Source organism: Sardina pilchardus, chromosome 23 (genome assembly GCF_963854185.1).
Source record: "Sardina pilchardus chromosome 23, fSarPil1.1, whole genome shotgun sequence".
Classification (NCBI taxonomy): domain Eukaryota; kingdom Metazoa; phylum Chordata; class Actinopteri; order Clupeiformes; family Clupeidae; genus Sardina; species Sardina pilchardus.
The window spans coordinates 28,456,123-28,474,369 of NC_085016.1; the positions used below are offsets into that span (position 1 = coordinate 28,456,123).

At 45.3% G+C, this 18,247-nt stretch overlaps 4 protein-coding genes across 5 annotated transcripts in view; 2 read left to right on the plus strand and 2 right to left on the minus strand.

The window, feature by feature from the left end:
• The window catches only part of ccdc14 (coiled-coil domain containing 14), a 7,845-nt gene extending 7,489 nt beyond the window's left edge, over positions 1-356 (plus strand). For both annotated transcript variants that reach the window (XM_062528454.1, XM_062528455.1), the window contains exon 13: positions 1-356. This exon is cut by the window's left edge and continues 668 nt beyond it. In XM_062528454.1, the coding sequence (XP_062384438.1) occupies positions 1-173 (173 nt within the window). In that variant the 3' untranslated portion in view covers positions 174-356.
• A 397-nt stretch (positions 357-753) lies between these two features.
• iqcb1 (IQ motif containing B1) lies at positions 754-8,630 on the plus strand. Its single transcript, XM_062527794.1, has 13 exons — positions 754-1,061; positions 1,146-1,311; positions 1,399-1,516; positions 1,601-1,694; positions 1,913-2,012; positions 2,221-2,396; positions 2,794-2,903; positions 3,137-3,264; positions 3,568-3,710; positions 4,262-4,410; positions 5,073-5,204; positions 6,771-6,927; positions 7,317-8,630. The coding sequence occupies exons 1-13, from the start codon at positions 977-979 to the stop codon at positions 7,580-7,582; spliced, it is 1,824 nt and encodes a 607-aa protein (XP_062383778.1). The 5' UTR covers positions 754-976; the 3' UTR covers positions 7,583-8,630.
• Positions 8,631-9,951: 1,321 nt separating this feature from the next.
• On the minus strand, positions 9,952-16,879 carry tbx19 (T-box transcription factor 19). The gene is made up of 7 exons (XM_062527598.1): positions 16,671-16,879; positions 15,332-15,596; positions 12,792-12,926; positions 12,049-12,110; positions 11,022-11,083; positions 10,756-10,935; positions 9,952-10,151 (listed from the first exon to the last, which is right to left on the minus strand). Exons 1-7 carry the CDS (start codon positions 16,877-16,879, stop codon positions 9,952-9,954), a joined length of 1,113 nt encoding a protein of 370 aa, XP_062383582.1.
• Positions 12,381-18,247, minus strand: part of LOC134070859 (PI-PLC X domain-containing protein 1-like) — a 30,872-nt gene continuing 25,005 nt past the window's right edge. The window contains exon 8 of the mRNA XM_062527335.1: positions 12,381-12,655. The gene's annotated coding sequence lies outside the window, so the exon portion shown is untranslated. The remainder of the gene's footprint in view (positions 12,656-18,247) is intronic.

Below are 18,247 nucleotides of genomic sequence, written 5' to 3' on the forward strand. Positions count from 1 at the left end.
TCTCCCTCTCCTCCACCTCCACCTTCTGTGAATCCCAAGCCACAGACTGGAGCATGAACTCCTGGTCCACCTTCAACACGCGTGATGAGGAGGTGTTCCGCACAGGCATGGCAGCGTTGGATGCAAGCATAGCCAGGCTACAGAGAACCCTACAGGTTGACATAAGGAGATGACGATGCTGACTCTTTTAAATGATACTATTTGCAGACATGTACATAGTATAGAAGTTTAAAATCTTGAAGATAAGGAGTGTAGAACATCAGGTGTTTTTTATCAGATTATCTGTGTGTCTGTGTATGTGTTGTGCGTCTTTGATCATTGATTTAAATTATTGAATTTTAATAAAAAAAAACATTCTTGAAGATGTGTGTTTTTTGTTGAATTAGTGCAACCTGTGGGCTCTTTCTAAAGAACCTTTGATGTGACCATTTTATTCAGGGAATTCATTCAGAATTCAGTGCAAGCAACAAGATAATCTACACGCATTGTAAGCGATTTCACAATATTTGCTGCGGATTATTATTTTTTTTTTTTTTTCATATATTGGGAAAAGCTTAGAAGGGGTAGTTAAGTGCATATATATAGAATGGCCATTCTATCTATGGTCAAGTGAACATAATAAAGCTTTATTATGTCAATGCAAGTGAATGTGTCGACTGTACAGTCGCACAGTAATGATGTCACCGTTGCTTTAGAAACCAGGGTAGCGTCTCGAGCAAGAATCTTTGGACTCGAGCGCCAGCCAGGGGGATTACAGTAGCTTCTCGAGATTCTGTGGTCAATTTGGCTCTCGCGCTGAAAGCTACACAATTTGGTGAACGATATGCACGTTATGCCCGGGACTAAGGTGTTTAACATCATCTAAGTGAGGTATATAATGGTATAAATAGAAATGATTGTTTAACAACACGCACAATTGGACACGTAGCTAGTTATTGTTAGCTAACGATACCAAAGACGATACTGAGGATACAAAATGAATCTGGACATTCAGGCGTTGGTTACAGCAACAAAAAGTAAACCAGAGGTTGGAGTAGAGGATGTTTTGGCGAAGTTATCGGGTAAGAAGAAGATTCACTTTCTCATCACTATTTTGCACTACAATTGGCAATATATGGGCTAATCCCATCGTCTTTTCATAACAGAATGTTTAGGAAAGCAATCATTGCAAGCTGAAGAGGAACTGGAGATGTTCAAGCAAGACCTGTTTAACCATGGCATATTGGATTATTGTGCAAGGGCTCTGACGCTCAATTTCACCAATTCATATGGAGGATACAAAACTGCTGTACAGATTGCTGATATTCTAAGGTAACATAGGCTCTGCATCTCGTTAATGATGAAGCTTCGTTTTAGAGAAACGGATTATCGAACTCTTTTTTTATTACTATTTCACAGTGCATGCTGTGTCGGTATCGGCAGAGTCAAGAAATCTAAAGCATTCCACAAGTTTCTGCCAGTGGTGGTGAAGAACCTTTTCTCGCTCGCGGACTCACTTATGATGAAAGCTCTGCGGGTAAGTGACATTAAAATTCACCACATGAGATGAGATTCTTGAAGACCATCTAGTAGTTTATTCGTGTGGGTTTCTCCTTTAAAGGATAAGAGTGAAATCGAGAGGGCTCGTATGTTCCGGAAGATCATGGGCTCCATAAGCTGGCTCCTGAGAGCTCACCATCATCTTCTTACACATGGTAAGAAAAGGGTATTTTCATCAAGAGCTTGGTATTATTGTCCGCCTACATGAAAATGTGATGTTGTTATTTGTTATTATTGTTAATATTATAATGAGTAGAAATAATAATCATAACACTAAACACATCTCACTACATCAGAAAAGCTCTGGTGAATTGTCTTCATTTGATCTTCCCATGGACCAGGATTCTGAGAAAGACATTTATTTTGCTTGTAGTTCTTAATTCCAAACACTATGAGAACATCCAGTTGTCTGAGGATGAGGATGTGGCTGTGGCCTTGCTGTCTCTGTGGTTGGACCTGCTCGGTATGAAAAGGTAGGGGGCATTGTTTTCTATAATCAACCTATTAGTTTACACAGCAAGCACTCTTCACATATACAATAAAAACAAAAACATAGGGGGGCATCATGAGTATCATACTTTGCCATTTGTTTTGCACTGGTAAGTGTGAGTAAGAGAAAGACTTTTTGAGGAATGTTCGAGGCTAAATCTGGGAGGGTTTCAGATTAATTTCTTTCCACAGCTCCAAAGTCTTTGAGGACATTGGGGTCCCGGCTTTGCTTGCCATTATGGATGACACCGTGTACAAGATGTCCTGCTTCCAGAATCCAGTTATTGGCCGCAGTTCAGTGAAGATTCTGATGCACATCATGAATCACGATAGCAAAATGATTCAAGTTGCTGTCAAACGTTATCATGGTCAGTGACCTTTTGTAACATCTGATGGTGGTGTGTTGCTTTAATTTAAATTTGAATGTATGTGAAGTACAAAGAAAATCTGTATTGTAAGTTTCAAGATCTGATGGCCCAAAGTATGTTTTGTAACATTGTGGTAAATTAAGGATTGTAAATGTTTTGTGTTTTTGTGCTTTCACCTGAGGGGGTATATTAAGATAGTTGATTCTAAAGCCAAAGTTGTGTTCAAATTCAGCAAACAGACGTGAATATTCGTGGTGAATGCCTTATTGCTCAACTTTTGTTCACAGATTTAGGGTGGAAAATTTGAAATTGAAAAATTCAGGGAAAACTCTTTTGCCATGAACGCTCACCTCTGTTTTGACACATCATTATTATGTATTCTGGGTTGGTTGTTTAGGTCTGGCTGCATTGGCAGTGAAAGACTGGAGAGGCAAAGGCTTCGACCCCGTGCTGGATCGATTTGTCAGCCTGCTGAAGTCCCCTCCCTTCCGACGCACCTCTACCAAGGTCAGCGAAGACCCCAACAACACACCAGTTGGTGGCCATTGACCTGCTATTCATTCGGTGCTTTTCCTTTTTTTGTTTTGGGGAGCTTTTATGCCAAGAAAGTGACAGGTTTTGGAAGTCATGAATGTAGGTCTAATTAAAACTTAATTGTTCTTGTCCTCATTTCTGTATTGTTTGTGTGTGTGTGTGTGTGTGTGTGTGTGTGTGTGTGTGTGTGTGTGTGTGTGTGTCAGGGTAAGGATGCAGCAGCAGAGCAGGAGAGGGCAGCGTGTGTGATCCAGGCTGCCTGGAGGGCCCACCAGACACGAAAGAGACTGAAGAAACTCCCACGAGCCGTCACCAGACTGCAGAGGAGCTTCAGGTAAGCTTACTTGCGTCCCCTCATATGCTCATGTTCATAAGAATGTTATTGGTCTTGAGCACTGGAGAGAGCACTTCATTGGCAAAAGCAAAACGAGATGTCATCTAATCTGACTTGAAATGTGTGTTTCTGTGTCTTGTTTGTATTTTCTTCAAAAAAATAAAAGAACAATTACAACAGCAAAGTAGCGTCTTAGTGAGTGTTCTCGTCTAACTTTCAGACCAACTGGGGCACATGTTCACTTTGTGTGTGTGTGTGTGTGTGTGTGTGTGTGTGTGTGTGTGTGTGTGCGCGCGTGTTTAGGGAGAGGAAACGTAAGGAGGAGGAGCAGCAGGAGAGGAAGCGTGCGGAGGAGGAGCTGCGCATGCACATGCAGCTGCGCAGACAGAGAGCCAATCGGCTGTTCCGCCAGAGGCAGCTGCAGCTCATGGAGATCCTCCCTGCAGGTAGCACATCACTGCGGCTCTATCTCATAGCACACGTCTGGACTCACAATAGCTCATTTGAGTGCATGAGTGCATTCTAACTGAACATTCCGACAGCACAAGTGCACTGCAAGTCCCCGTATGGTGCGCTCCTGATCCTGCCTGCAGGGAGCACAGCACTGTCTACTTGTGTTTTGGATGAGCTGTTCAACTGAGATCCTGACCCACTGAGATGTAGGGGTTCCCTGATGTCCTGGCTAAACTCTCAGCCTGGCCATTTTCCTCCTTATTATGCTCTAGTCTAATTGGTTGTTTGGTTCCCAGACTCTCTCTCTCTCTCTCTCAAGCTGGTATGGTGAACATACCGATACGAAATGTATTTTATTTGCAAAAAAAAAGCAATTTTTCAGAAGATTGGAATTCAACTTTCCAATTTCCCCATCTTTCATTTGTTTAAGTAGAACATTGAACAGATTTCAGAACACAGTTTACACAGAGCCACATTATACAGAGGTGGTGTCTGAGGAGCTCCATAAGCAGCGGTGTCCTGTCTGTGCCCTGTCCTATCCCAGCCCAGGTGGAGCGCTACCTGGGGGAGGTGGAGCGGCAGGCGGCCCTGCTGATCCAGCGTGTGTGGAGGGGCCACCGGGAGAGACGGCTCCTGCAGCAGCGCAGATACCAGCTCAGGCGCCACAGGGCTGCAGTGGCCATCCAGAGAGCCGTGAGTACTTGATTTACAGCCGTGATGTGGGAAATAGACTTTTAGGATTCGGAGTGCAGTGGCTGTTTGTGAGATTGTATGTCTCATGGTAAGGGTCGTGTGTGTTATCTTTTCTTATTATATGGCTCTCTAGAATATTGAGGGAGCTCCCATTCACTTTGAATGGGCCTCTCAACGTTCTACCGGTCCGTTATATCTGCATATTGACCGCTCCGAAGGTATAATAACCGCTGCCAATGGCAACGGGTTCACTCCGCTAGTTGTTGCGGAAGCCACGAAACGGTAGCCAAGTCATTGCTAAAGACACATTGAGATAAGTTGATTTTCTTGTTTTGGCAAGTAGCCATATAATAAGCGCGATAATGTATAGAACGCCGGTCATTATCTGAAGATAATTCCCTTCAGTACGAAGCAAAACCCCTCCGCTCCGCGTCGGGGTTCTGTCCGTCCTGTCGGGAATTATCTTCCGATAATGACCGGCGTTCTATACATTATCCCTTACATAATATCCAATATTTATTTAGCTTTTTTAATATGTGTGTTTGCATGTGTGTGTGTGTGTGTGAGCAAGAGAGAGATTTTTTATGTGTGTGTTAGAGAGAGAGAGAGAGAGAGAGTGAGTTTCTCACCTTCTGTGCATGTGTGTGTGGACTCCTCCTCAGGTGCTGCGCTTCTTGGAGCGGCGGCGTGCCCACAGGGCTCATGCCACCCCCTGGATGGGGCTCAGAAAGCCCTCGGACACCAGGAGGGCCCAACTGCAGCAGGAGGTGGACGACCACCTCGCCCTGTACTGTGTGAGTGCTTCATCACCACCATTGAGCTTAGTTAGCCTGTTCTGCGTCTATGGAAGAGCATCTAAATGGGTATAGTCCATTGCTGTGTGTGTGTGTGTGTGTGTGTGTGTGTGTGTGTGCATTCACTGCTGCGTATCCTGATGTCTTCTCCTTTAGCATTGTGGGGTATTTGAGTGCTGTGAGAGATCTCTGTGTATGTGTGTATTCACTATGCATATGCATCTATTAAGCACTATTGGGAGCTGTGTGTGTGTGTGTGTGTGTGGTCCTGATGTAGCTGCTCTCTCTTTAGACTCGTGGCGTGTCAGAGGAGTACTGTCGAGAGCTGTGTGTGTGTGTGTGTGTGTGTGTGTGTGGCCCTGTTGTAGATGCTCTCTCTTTAGTCTCGTGGCGTGTGGCTTGTTGGAGGAGTACTATCGAGAGCTGTGTGTGTGTGTGTGTGTGTGTGTGTGTGTGTGTGTGTGTGTGTGTGTGTGGCCCTGTTGTAGATGCTCTCTCTTTAGTCTCGTGGCGTGTGGCTTGTTGGAGGAGTACTATTGGGAGCTGTGTGTGTGTGTGTGTGTGTGTGTGTGTGTGTGGCCCTGTTGTAGATGCTCTCTCTTTAGTCTCGTGGCGTGTGGCTTGTTGGAGAAGTACTATTGGGAGCTGTGTGTGTGTGTGTGTGTGTGTGTGTGTGTGTGTGTGTGTGTGTGTGTGGCCCTGTTGTAGATGCTCTCTCTTTAGTCTCGTGGCGTGTGGCTTGTTGGAGGAGTACTATTGGGAGCTGTGTGTGTGTGTGTGTGTGTGTGTGGTCCTGATGTAGCTGCTCTCTTTTATTCTTGTGGTGTGTTGGAGGAGCATTGTCGAGAGTTGTGTTCATGGGTGTGTGTGGTTCTGATGTACCTGCTCTATCTTTTAGTCTCGTGGCGTGTCGGAGGAGCACTGTGTGGAGCTGTGTGTGTACAGTATGTGTGTGTGTGTGTGTGTGTGTGTGTGTGTGTGTGTGTGTGTGGTCCTGATGTATCTGTTCTCTCTGTAGTCCCGTGGCGTGTCGGAGGAGTACTGTCGGGAGGTGTGTGTGTGTGTGTGTGTGTGTGGTCCTGATGTAGCTGTTCTCTCTGTAGTCCCGTGGCGTTTCGGAGGAGCACTGTCGGGAGGTGTGTGTGTGTGTGTGTGTGTGTGTGTGTGTGTGTGTGTGTGTGTGTGTGTGTGTGTGTGTGGTCCTGATGTAGCTGTTCTCTCTGTAGTCCCGTGGCGTGTCGGAGGAGTACTGTCGGGAGGTGTGTGTGTGTGTGTGTGTGTGTGGTCCTGATGTAGCTGTTCTCTCTGTAGTCCCGTGGCGTTTCGGAGGAGCACTGTCGGGAGGTGTGTGTGTGTGTGTGTGTGTGTGGTCCTGATGTAGCTGTTCTCTCTGTAGTCCCGTGGCGTTTCGGAGGAGCACTGTCGGGAGGTGTGTGTGTGTGTGTGTGTGTGTGGTCCTGATGTAGCTGTTCTCTCTGTAGTCCCGTGGCGTGTCGGAGGAGCACTGTCGGGAGGTGTGTGTGTGTGTGTGTGTGTGTGGTCCTGATGTAGCTGTTCTCTCTGTAGTCCCGTGGCGTGTCGGAGGAGCACTGTCGGGAGCTCCACACCAGCACCCAGAGGCAGCTGCGCCAGTGGCTGAGCAGCAGGGAGGCGGCGCAGGGAGAGGAGCAGCACACACAGGCCCTGCTGGCCCAGATCAACACCCACATGGAGCTGCTACTCAGTACGCCAACCACAGCTACACACTGGGCCACACACAACAGCAACCAAAACAAACTAACACACAGGGACACAAACAGCACCCCCCACCAAACAATAGCACATCTCCATTTACGGTTTTAATGTGATATGTAATATGGATGACATTTGAATGGAATGTGATGGGCAAACTATATACTACTGTTTGGAAAACATTATTTCATATCAAATGTGTGCTATTGTCACAATATGAAATTGTCAAATGTCCAATTCAGAAGATATTATAATGAATACATTAAAATAGTTTAACGTTTAAAATTCACATAATCTGGCTGTGTTATTCTAAACTAGGCCTTTCACAACGTTCTCTCACTACTGTACATCCCCCCCCCCCCCCCCCCCCCGTCCACTCAGATGCCCCCTCCTTGAAGGAGTCCACGCCGCAGGACTGTGAGCGCTTCCGCAGTCGCTCGGGGCCAGTGTCCCTGCGTGCCAAGCAGTGCCACGGTGCCATGGTCCAGTCGGCCAGCCTGCCCTGGTGGAGGAAGCTCACGGAGGAGTCCACCCACGCCGACCTGTTCTGTATCCACGGCGACGACGATGACTTTGGCCAGGTGGACTTGGAGGTCGCGAGACTGTACCTGGGCGGGACACGCGAGGATGCAGCAGCACTGAAGTGATGCGGTCCAGCTGGTCTTATCTTGCGGAGAAGAGGTGGAGGCTCAGGGGAACAGCAGCCAACCAGGAGGGACTGCAGGACTCATACAACCACAAGACTGTACTCTTGGAGTGACATTGTACACTTCACTCTCTCTCTGTGTGTGTGTGTGTGTGTGTGTGTGTGTGTGTGTGTGTGTGTGTGTGTGGTATGAATGGGTACATCTCCTCCGCCCTGGCAGTTTACATGTGTGTTTGTGTGTGTTCACTCAGGTCATTTGAATTCCAGCACAGTGGACTCACTCCATTTTTAGGTCATTATAATGCTGGAAGAGAACTCGGTGGGCACAGGAATGGGAAAAGCACTGACAAAATGAATGGAATATCACATTTGTGCTTGTTTGTGTTTATCTTAACGATTGTAGTGGACTGTTGTGGCATCTCACGGGAAGGGTGTGAAAGTCTCATTCTCGGTTTGATGTGAAGAGTGAAACTGAAGATGCAAAGACCTCTCTGACAGTTAAACAACTCTCTCTGTCAAAGAGTGTTGGTCTGCGTGTGTGTGTGTGTGTGTGTGTGTGTGTGTGTGTGTGTGTGAGTGAGTGACTGGGGCACTGCGGACCCGTGCCAAGGTCCCTATTCACAGGATGCCAGTCATTATTTCATTACGCACATGTGAAAACAACAGAGTGGTCCCACTCAGCGCGCATGATTAAAAATAACATTTTCAAGAGGGGGAAAATATGATGGAGGTATAATGACTCTCTTTATGGACGGCTTTGCAGGGGGAGCATAAATAAGGCCCCATTTGAGCAGCGCAGGAGGGGGGAGATGGCATAGGCAGGGTGGAGGAGAGCGAGAGAGCCGAGGCCGTGCCAGGGATCTGGCGTGTGGGAGACTGGCGGAGTGGCATTTAATTGGGTAACTGCAATAGCCAATTATTGGCGAGCTAATGGCGGTCTAAGTTTTACTTAAATTTCCAAATAAACAGGTCTCCTCATTTGCAATGGGTTTGTTATTGTGGGTGTTTAATTTCTGCGACTTTTCAAAACTAGGTGGCTTTTATGTAAAGCATCGGGCAGGAAATTGGACAACGTTATTTATTTCCCTTTGCTTTAAAATGAATGGAAATCTGAAACCAATGTATCTCTCTTCTTTTGTGAAGCCAATAATACATTTTAAAAGCATCCGTCCTGTTAAACGTTTATTTTTTTCTTTATGAAACAATATCACCACATATGGATCTCCAGCCACAAGCAAAATTATAATTTCAATATTTACATTCCATTTCATTTAACATTATTTAAGGCAACAGGATGAAGCTGTGTTTATATCGTAATGTACTTGTACATCTCCCCTTGTTACAGACTTTTTGCATGTTTGTCTGCATGTCTCAAGCTGGTGGTGGTGCCATGTACATCCATTCAAATATTGGTCATCATCACATACATGGGAGTCAGCCAGATCTGCCCAAAGTTTATGGTCATCAACAGTAATGCAGACCCAAAGCAACTCAACGTGGCCTGAGACGTTAGGAGAACACCTCAGCAGTACATTCATATTTACTTAAGTCATGAGATACACCTGGCACAAATCACAACACGTCAAAGTGAAGCCTCACCATGTGAGAAAATAACCAGACACCATAAAAAGAACTATATTGAACATACTTCTGCAGGCACCGGACAATAAATAACGTACACAGGGCTGGTATGGGTGTTTGTAGATAACATTTGCATTAGGTACAAGTTATCAGTCTGGGAATGAAGCGTGATCATTGTATCAGTATTAGCTCCTCCAATCCAGTGCAGGAGAAACACTCTCTAGTGCACGCTCAGGACCCATGACCAATCAGAATGAGTGGGTGGAGACACAAGACCAACCTGGCCCACCCAGCCTGACATGGCTTGATGGTATTTCGCCCCCTTCAATGCTGCTTGCCCTGTGACCTTGGAGTAGGGAGCATGGCGAAGATGAGTCCTCATTCCCATCCACCCTTCCCTCATGGCCTTGGCTGCTGCTCACTGGTCCCCCTGCTGCGTTGGAGGACACACTGCAGCCACTCACCGTCCAGAGGCAGGGGTACTGACTAGAGAAGAAAAGGTCATTATTATTGTGAAGCTGCATTGATTGCGATTCTGCATACTGTTATGGCTTCATGGCTAAAGGGCCATTCACGATACGAACGATAACTATACTGACATGAAAAACGATATCATTGAGGATCACTTTCAGAGTGATTTTGAGAATGATAATCAGAATCCATTAAATTGAAGCATTCATATTCATCAACAGTGGACGCTTTCGTCATTATAGTTACAGTTATCTTTATAGTCATTGTTGCTGGTTCATACTATATAAATGATAAGGCAGCTGCTTTGTCCATGAGTCATTAGACTGACTGTCCTCCATGCAAAGTTTGTCCTGTGGGGGGCATGGCCGTGTACCTGCTGGGTCCAGGGGAGGGTGAGGAGGATGGTGGGATGGGTAACACGCCAAGGGCTCCAGAGGGGGACACCGAGACGCCCCCCCAGCTGTCATGGCCAGAGAAGACCTGTCGCGGGCCTGGAGTCAGAGTCTCAGAGATGGACACTGTGGACAGACAAGTGTGGCCGTGATGAGGGGTTATGGTAATATAACCCATATTTCTGTTTCATTATTGAGGAGTAATATGTGCTTAATAATCACACCTGTATGATGTCTGAAAACGCTTTTCTTTGCAAAAATCAGATGTTACAAACATTTACGTCTAAGATAAGATAAGATATACTTTTACCAGCAATCCACTATAGTTTGCCCATTAAAATGCTTCGGTTAGAGTGCTAAATATTAGCATGTTTGGCTAAGTAGCTGTCCATGGTCCTGGCTATACACCCCCTATGGATAACGTGTTCAAGCTACTAGTGAAAAGAAAAATGAACAGGATGGGTTTGTTATGCACAAATATGCTAAGCTGGAGCACATGACAAGGTGGATGGATAAGAGGATGTTGACCCTGTAAGTGTGGTGAATGACAGCAGTCAACGAGACACTTTTTTTCTTTCATATATTCATAGATGTTAAGTTCCCAGAGCCATTAGGGGGTTTCGCACACCATGGCCAATCAACAACCAAGCCTATTACAAAAATAAAATCCAACAAAGCAACCCTTCTGGGCAAAATCCATTACTAGCAAAACAGGCTGAACTGGTCTCACCAGAGGAGTGTGAGCGGTGGTGGAGGTAGGTGGAGGGGTAGGGGGCTGAGCGGTGCCCGTGCAGGCTGGGGTAGGGCTTGTACCCGTGGTGCGGGGCGAGAGGCAGGCCCCCGGGGTAGGGGAAGTTACCCCCTCCAGAGGTGCACAAGGACTCCGGATTAGAGATAAACCAGCCACCTACAATAACACATTCAATAGCACAACAGTCAATAGCACACACACACACATAGAGTTTACGTCAAGGCAAATATGTTTGCATAACCTACAGTGAGGGATCCCAACATGTTGATTGTCAGGAGCCGTCTCCAGAATGCCCTTTGGGTGGTTCCTGTGGACAGTGAAGACAGAAGCACATCCAGTCAAGTACAATGTCTTTGCAACAGACTGATATCAATCCACCCTATCCGTGGCAGAAGATTTACAGTAAATGTATTTTAAACAGCTGCTTCTAATAAAGTGGGCTAAGCTGAGTAAAATGGAAAAAGTAATTATGAACGCTGTTGTAATGATATTCAGAAACGAATGAAAATATGAGATGGAATGCAGTATAATGTGTTGTGGGAGATGGCAGGAATGCTTCTCTAATGTGGTAATGGTGGTAATGACTGACAGTGTTAGCACATGGTTGTGACTGGATTTAGGCTTGAACAGTCTTCCAATCGAATGTGTGTGTGTGTGTGTGTGTGTGTGTGTGTGTGTGTGTGTGTGTGTTTGTCTGTTTGATGGGCACATGCTTGTATGTGTATGCATGTGTGTGATTAAAATCCCATGAATCATTGCTTTTTTAAATTTTGTGTGCGCGCGCGTGTGTGTGTGTGTGTGTGTGTGTGTGTGTGTGTGTGTGTGTGTGTATTATCTCAGACACTCTTAGAAGCTGGATTGCTGGTGTTTCTCTTCCTCTCTCTCTTTCACATACAAACACACACACTCACACTTCACACTATCTCTCCAACGAGCTCCTTGCTCACACATATCACCGGACGCTTAAGTGTTTAATAATGATACTATAATTGTTTTGTGATTTCGCATAGTCACACTAACTTCCCTTCAGCATTTTCCTCAATGATATTATCCGCCCTGTTGTTACACAGATTAACACACTGTACTTGCCCTAGAGGAATGCCCCAAATAATGTAAAAACACATTTAACACCCTCTTTAATACTGATCTCTTGTTATTTGGTGAGGAATGTCTAAATTGTAAAACAAATAAAGAGAAAAGAAATGAGCTAGCTTCCAGCAGAGAAAACCAATTGTAGTTTACCCCGTGAGATCTAAATGTAGCTGTCTGTACCTTTCTTTGGCATCCAAAAAAGCCTTTGCAAAAGGATTGTGCTTGATCTTCAGAGCTGTTATCTGTCAGAAGAAGATTGATCATTTAGTCGTCATTTTTCTTAATGCAGTCGAGTATCCCTTGTTACAGTACCTCTGTTATGCATTATCATTAACATACTTCCTAATTGAAAATAGGCATTCTGTTAGCCTGGGTGACCCCAGACGAACCTGTTGGCAAATTTGAATGTGCTCTGCTCAAGTTCAGGGAGGCACAAACGGTTCCACATGGACCTGTAGTCTAGCCTGGAAAACCAGCGCCAACTGCTGGACGGCAAAATGTTTTGCCTGCATTTGGGTCTGGCCTCGGACCATTGAACATTTTGAAAACACTGCCCTGAATCTGGCAGATGGCAACTAAACCAATCACAACGCAGAGATGTGTTTTGAATCAACGCGGGCGGGGCAGAGGGCTCTGGGGCGGGGTTTTGAGGGAGCGTTGGCCTATAGGCACAGACACGGTTTGAAAGACAACGAGTTGTGCTCATCAACAATGTTCCGTTGTATCCATTGATCGAGGCCAGACTAAATTAGACATCCAATCCATTTAGGCTGGTTTATCAGGCTACCTGTAGTCAGGTTTGTCTGGGCTCAGGCTAGCATTTTGTAAAAAAGTTTTTCCCTTGGGATCAATAAAATTTATCTATCTATTTATCTATCTTTCTATCGATCTTATTTGCTTGTGTTGTTGTAGGCGTTGCTGACCTCTTCATTCTGGTAGGCAGTGACGGCGATGAACTGGGTGTCCACAAAAGAAATATTGGTGACCATTCGATGGTTACCACCAACACGGACTATATGGATCTGTGGCTCATACTTATGCAGGGAGTTCAGCATTATCTGAAGCACACACACACACACACACACACACACACAGAGAGAGAGAGAGAGAGAGAGAGAGAGAACCAACAGAATTACAGTTAATATACAAATATAGACCAGCACACACACTTTTTCATGATGAAAGAAGTTCAGAATCAATTAATCAATCAATCAATTAATTTACATTTCATTTAACAATAAACAGGACAAAAATCAGAATAGTAATTATTCAGTCACATAACTAACATGATATACAGTAGTAATAAATAATAGCATGAATAGCAAAACTATAAAGAAATACTCTCCGTATGAATTAATTATGTAAACATACAATTAGTGAGTGAATTCTGAGAGCAAGTACGCCATCAGAGCAGTGCAGCAGTGTGGCACACAGCAGTGATGGCGTGCAGGTGTGTGGAGCGTAAGTGTGCAGGTGGATGCTGACTGGCTCTTCCTCTCGGGAGCTGGGTGAGTGGCTCACAAGCAAGCACTCTTAGCGTGCCATCTGAGAGGACGCGCTACGCTGTTTTCTCCTTTTGAGTTGAACTTTTTTCAATTGGAGGCGTTCAGGACGCCTCTGCAAAAGCACAAAGGCGCAGCAGGCCCACATAATGTGAGGCGCTCTGGGTACATACTGTACTGTAAGTAGCACACAAAACGCTTACTGCCAATATGAAACCACATACAACAACAAAGTCGGATATCACAAAAGATGTGTCCTGTCTGATCACAGCCTTACACAATTGAGAATAGAGAAGTCGTCCCTAACGGAACAGAGGTTCGTTTAGATCGGACCAACCCCAGCTCACAGCCCAATGAATTTTGAGATTGGCCTGTGGTCAAGATTATGACACACTGACTACAAGTCTTAATGGCCTGGGGGAATACGGAGGCTTGCACTTCAATAGTTGTCAACCAGGACACAGCTGTTTCAAGTACAGATTTGGTCTATTTTTGTGTATAAGTGTGTCTGTTAGCAACTATTGTAAGGTAAGCTCATTTTCTTTGGTGTTAAGGCTGAGATGGTAGGACTCTGTGTGGGCAATGTGTGTGTGTGTGTGTGTGTGTGTATGTGTGTGTGTGTGTGTGTGTGTGTGTCCTACATGATGGAAACGCACCTGCCAATTAAACAATTATGCAGATAGAAGGATGGGAACGCAGGCAGGAGGGGTGGGGGAGAGATAGAGAGAGGGAGAGAGAGAGAGAGAGAGGAAACAAACTGTTTTCCATTCTAATTGAGAGTTTTACTTCACCTTTCACATCACAATGGCTGATGAGAAGCACACACTCATCTGCGTGGCACTGAGCAAGCGAGGCTTTTTCCCCTGTGCCCCCCCCCCCCCCCCCTCCCTCCCCACCAATGCTTCAATATGTTGCCTTTTTTGCCTAAGGACTGATGCCGAAATTAATTTTACATAGATGCACACACAGACAGACATGCACAGACAGAATCTCTCTCACACACACACACACACACACAGAGCCACACAAGGGTAATTACCATAATGCTCAACTAACCACAGCAATTATTTCATTTGGAGCTAGTTCTCACTCTCTCCAGTCTCCTGCTTGCCAACACTGCATTTAAACCGGTATTGGGGGGGGGGGGGGGGGTAGTTGCTGGTGATGGAGGTAGGTGTGGGGTGAGGTAGGGAGGGTATACGTGCTAGATGCTAGGGGTACCTCATGTAAATACTGAGCTGTGAGCCGTGTCTGAATGGGGTGTGCGGCCGGATGGCTAAGCAGCTCAAAAAGAGTGAAGCGAGCGAGTGGCACTGTGCAACCAGGTACTGAGGCGCACTCTCTTTAAACGGCAGGAAGTCCATTAACATAGGGAAAGGGGGGGCAATTAAGAGATGCTTATTCCTGTTTACATGCAGGCCCCCACCCTCCCCAGAACAAAAAGGCTCCATGGGTGAAGTGGGGGCCTGGGCTCTAATTGTGTACGTAAATGCACACTTGATATTTTCCCTGAAGGCCGGAGAAGGGCCTTGATTAAGGGCTGCGAACGAGGCTCCTAAAAGCCACAAGTACTCCCGAAGTCTGAAAGGTTATCAAAGACAATAAATACAATTTGAAAAGAAAGAAAAAACAGAACAATGTAAGGTAATTTCAGCAGCTTTCTGAGCAAGCCCATATGATGGCTTTAGTTATGTGAAGTCTGTGTCAGTGTCTCTGCCTACACGGACAAGAGAGAGAGAAGAAAAGGGCGAGAGATAAAGGGAGAGAGAGAGATTCTAACATGTTCATAGTCAATCATTGGTCGCGAATGGGAATGCCTCAATACCTAGCAAAAAGCTTCATCAATGTCAAGTCTGTGGAGATAAAGGAACAGGCAGACAGACAGATAGATCGACAGACCGATGAACAGACAGACAGACAGACAGACAGAAACAGACATACACCCTTCCCAGCAGATGCACCTGGCCATTTCCATTGAGCTTGTTGGTGAGCTTGACCTTGCTGAAGGACACGGGAGCCTTCATCCAGTGGGCCCCAAAGTTGGGCGAGTCGGGGTGGATGTAGACGCAGCTGTGGCTGTGGGGCTCAGGCTTGCCCGCCGGCACCCACTCCCCGTTCACGTACTTCCAGCGGTGGCCGTCGGCCGGGATGAAGTCCAGCAGGAAGGAGTACATGGCGTTGGGGTCCAGGCCTGAGACGCTCACCTTCAGCACTGGAAACATGCGCCTGATGTGGGTGCAGGGGGGAGCCAAGAGTGGGCAAGAGTAGGACAACAGATCATCTTCCACACACACTGAGTTTGGTGAATGACAAATATGCAGCATACACACATACATATTCATACAGGGCCAGAGGACTCACAAGCGCACATTCATACAAAGCCTAGACACACACATACACACACAGACACACACATACACACACACACACACACACACACACACACACACAGATACCAGCACACGTGCAAAACGCACCTGCAGAAACTTCATGAGGAGGTGTCTGCTAGTGATTTTTGTTTGCATTATTATTATTCACGTTTATTTTGGATGAAAACAAGTTTGAAGTGCAGTTGTTGGGAAACATGCAAATGGAAGGACACCCACCTGCTGCCATGGCCCTTCACTACACCAAGCTGGTCAACACACCCTTCAATATGCTGCACGCCACAGCAGCCCCCATCCAAATAAATTACTCCACACTGTCCAATGAACAGGGCCAAGGCTAATCATTGATCCCGTAAATAAATTAATTTATTGAAAAAAAAAGTCTGAGAGCAATAGTTTTTTAGAGTGCCAAATTATTAGACTTTTGAAGTGTGTTTGTTTTCCGTAGGCAGTCACTGAGGATGTGTAGACTGTCTATTCAGAGTAGTTTAATAATCTCAGATGCCACTGGTATTCACATACTGTATATTCAATCAACAGCCAAGCCTGTGAACACACAATCCTGTATCGGCAGGGCAGAGTTTATTTTACCTATCATAAAAAAAAATCCCCGAAAGACTCGCAGTTGCAAACTTTTCAAATACTTGCTTTAGTCAATTAAATATCTACAAACGGTGGTATGCTGAAATTCTCTTTTGGCACATTCTTTGACTTGAACATGACATTCTGAAATCATAAGGTATTTCGGCACAGATGCTGTTATTTATCAACAATAATTGGAAACAACCCCGGCGTGTCTGATGAGGAGGGATATTTGCAGTCTGCTAGTGTGTCAAGGATTGGCTTCAGCGAGTTTGAAAGTTTTGTAGAACAACATTTTTGAGATTTGTTGAAGAAGCAAAATAACACTGACCTGCCATTCTTAGTCACTATCATTTCGTTGGTGACTTCTTTGAATTTCCTCCAGAGCTCAGCCTCCTCCAGGCTCACCTTCAGCTGCTTCTCTGTGGGATCGCCCTTCTCCCGACCGGCCTGGAGTTCGCTCTCGACAACGCTGAGCAGCCGGGTGATACAGCAGTCGTTTGCGCTACCGGCCCGACCACCCGCCCCGCCATCTCCCATACTTGCCTCAACCTTCATGAAGAAAGTAACTTGAGAGGAAGTAAGCGTTAATCTGACTTTAAATCCCGTTTGTGCGCAAAAACAATTTAGGATGTCAATGCCAAATTAGGCTCCCCTTGTCGTTGTCATTATATTGCAATTTGTATGAGCGAGAGGTGTGTAATGCCGTAGAAAAGGATAATCATCTCCCTGAGATGTCGCATTTTTCACAGATATATGTAATAGGAAGACGCTGGCGCTCACTCCCACGGGAAGGGGGGCAATATGATCACGTGATCAGAGCAGAAAAACTAGGCTTGGGGGACGACATGAAAATGTGGCTACTTTCTCCTGACAGTATGATTATCCTTCCACGCATGTTTTAGCAACTTTACATTTACGATCAACACGTTTATTTTATTTTACTATTTAAAAAAAAAAAAAAGATTTTGTGTTTATTTATGAAAACACATTTTCCTGCAGTTTATTAACTCGCTTTGGTTTTGGACATGAATGGGAAGAACATGTTTATGTTCATAAGATGCACACAAATTTTCCCCAATAATTTATACAAGTTACTGTAATACATCCTTTCCCGAAATATCCCAGCGTGTCTTTTTGTCTTCCTGTCTCGCTTTTCAGAACTCTGGACAGCGACTAGAGAGGCAGGCTAAAATCAAAACAACTATTTATCCCAATGTGATTTTCGGCTAATCTAGAAAAAAAAACACGAGTTGGTGGTAATTTAGATAAGCATGTGGGCCAAAAATAGTAAGCAATTGATACATTCCATTTTACCAATGCAGCACAATAAAGTGTTTGATGTAAAATAGGCTACCAGCCTACATTGGATTTCGTACCAAACTTTCAAATGAGATGAGAATATTCAAAATACAAAATAATCCCCAACACAGGAGACTAACTTTTATGTTAAGAAAGCTATTTCGACTAATTCCATATACGTCTGAAAGAAGGTTAGGGGTTAAGAAACTCCATGTCACCCTATACTGTTTACCGCGTAACTTTGCGCACGAACGAGTCACATTCGAGCAAGGGTCCGGAGTTGCATAGGACGAATGACCCACTAAATTCGAACATATATCGAGGACGCTTTTGCACAATATGCGAGTCAGGTGAGACAGAAAAGCACACGTTGTGTTCTGGTTTTCTGTTGAGAAAAAAAGGAAATCTGAGACGCCCCAGGTAAGAACTGGAGACCGAAGCTCTCGCAGCTGCCGCAATATTCTTCTAATCACTGACTGTTCAGACACGGAGATTAGAGGATTTGCAGACTTAAGGCACATAAAAGGTCTCTTCGGGGGACATCTACAAGCAAATATGAACAAACCATGCCGAGGCTTTAAACGCGCAGGCACCAATCAGTGACCT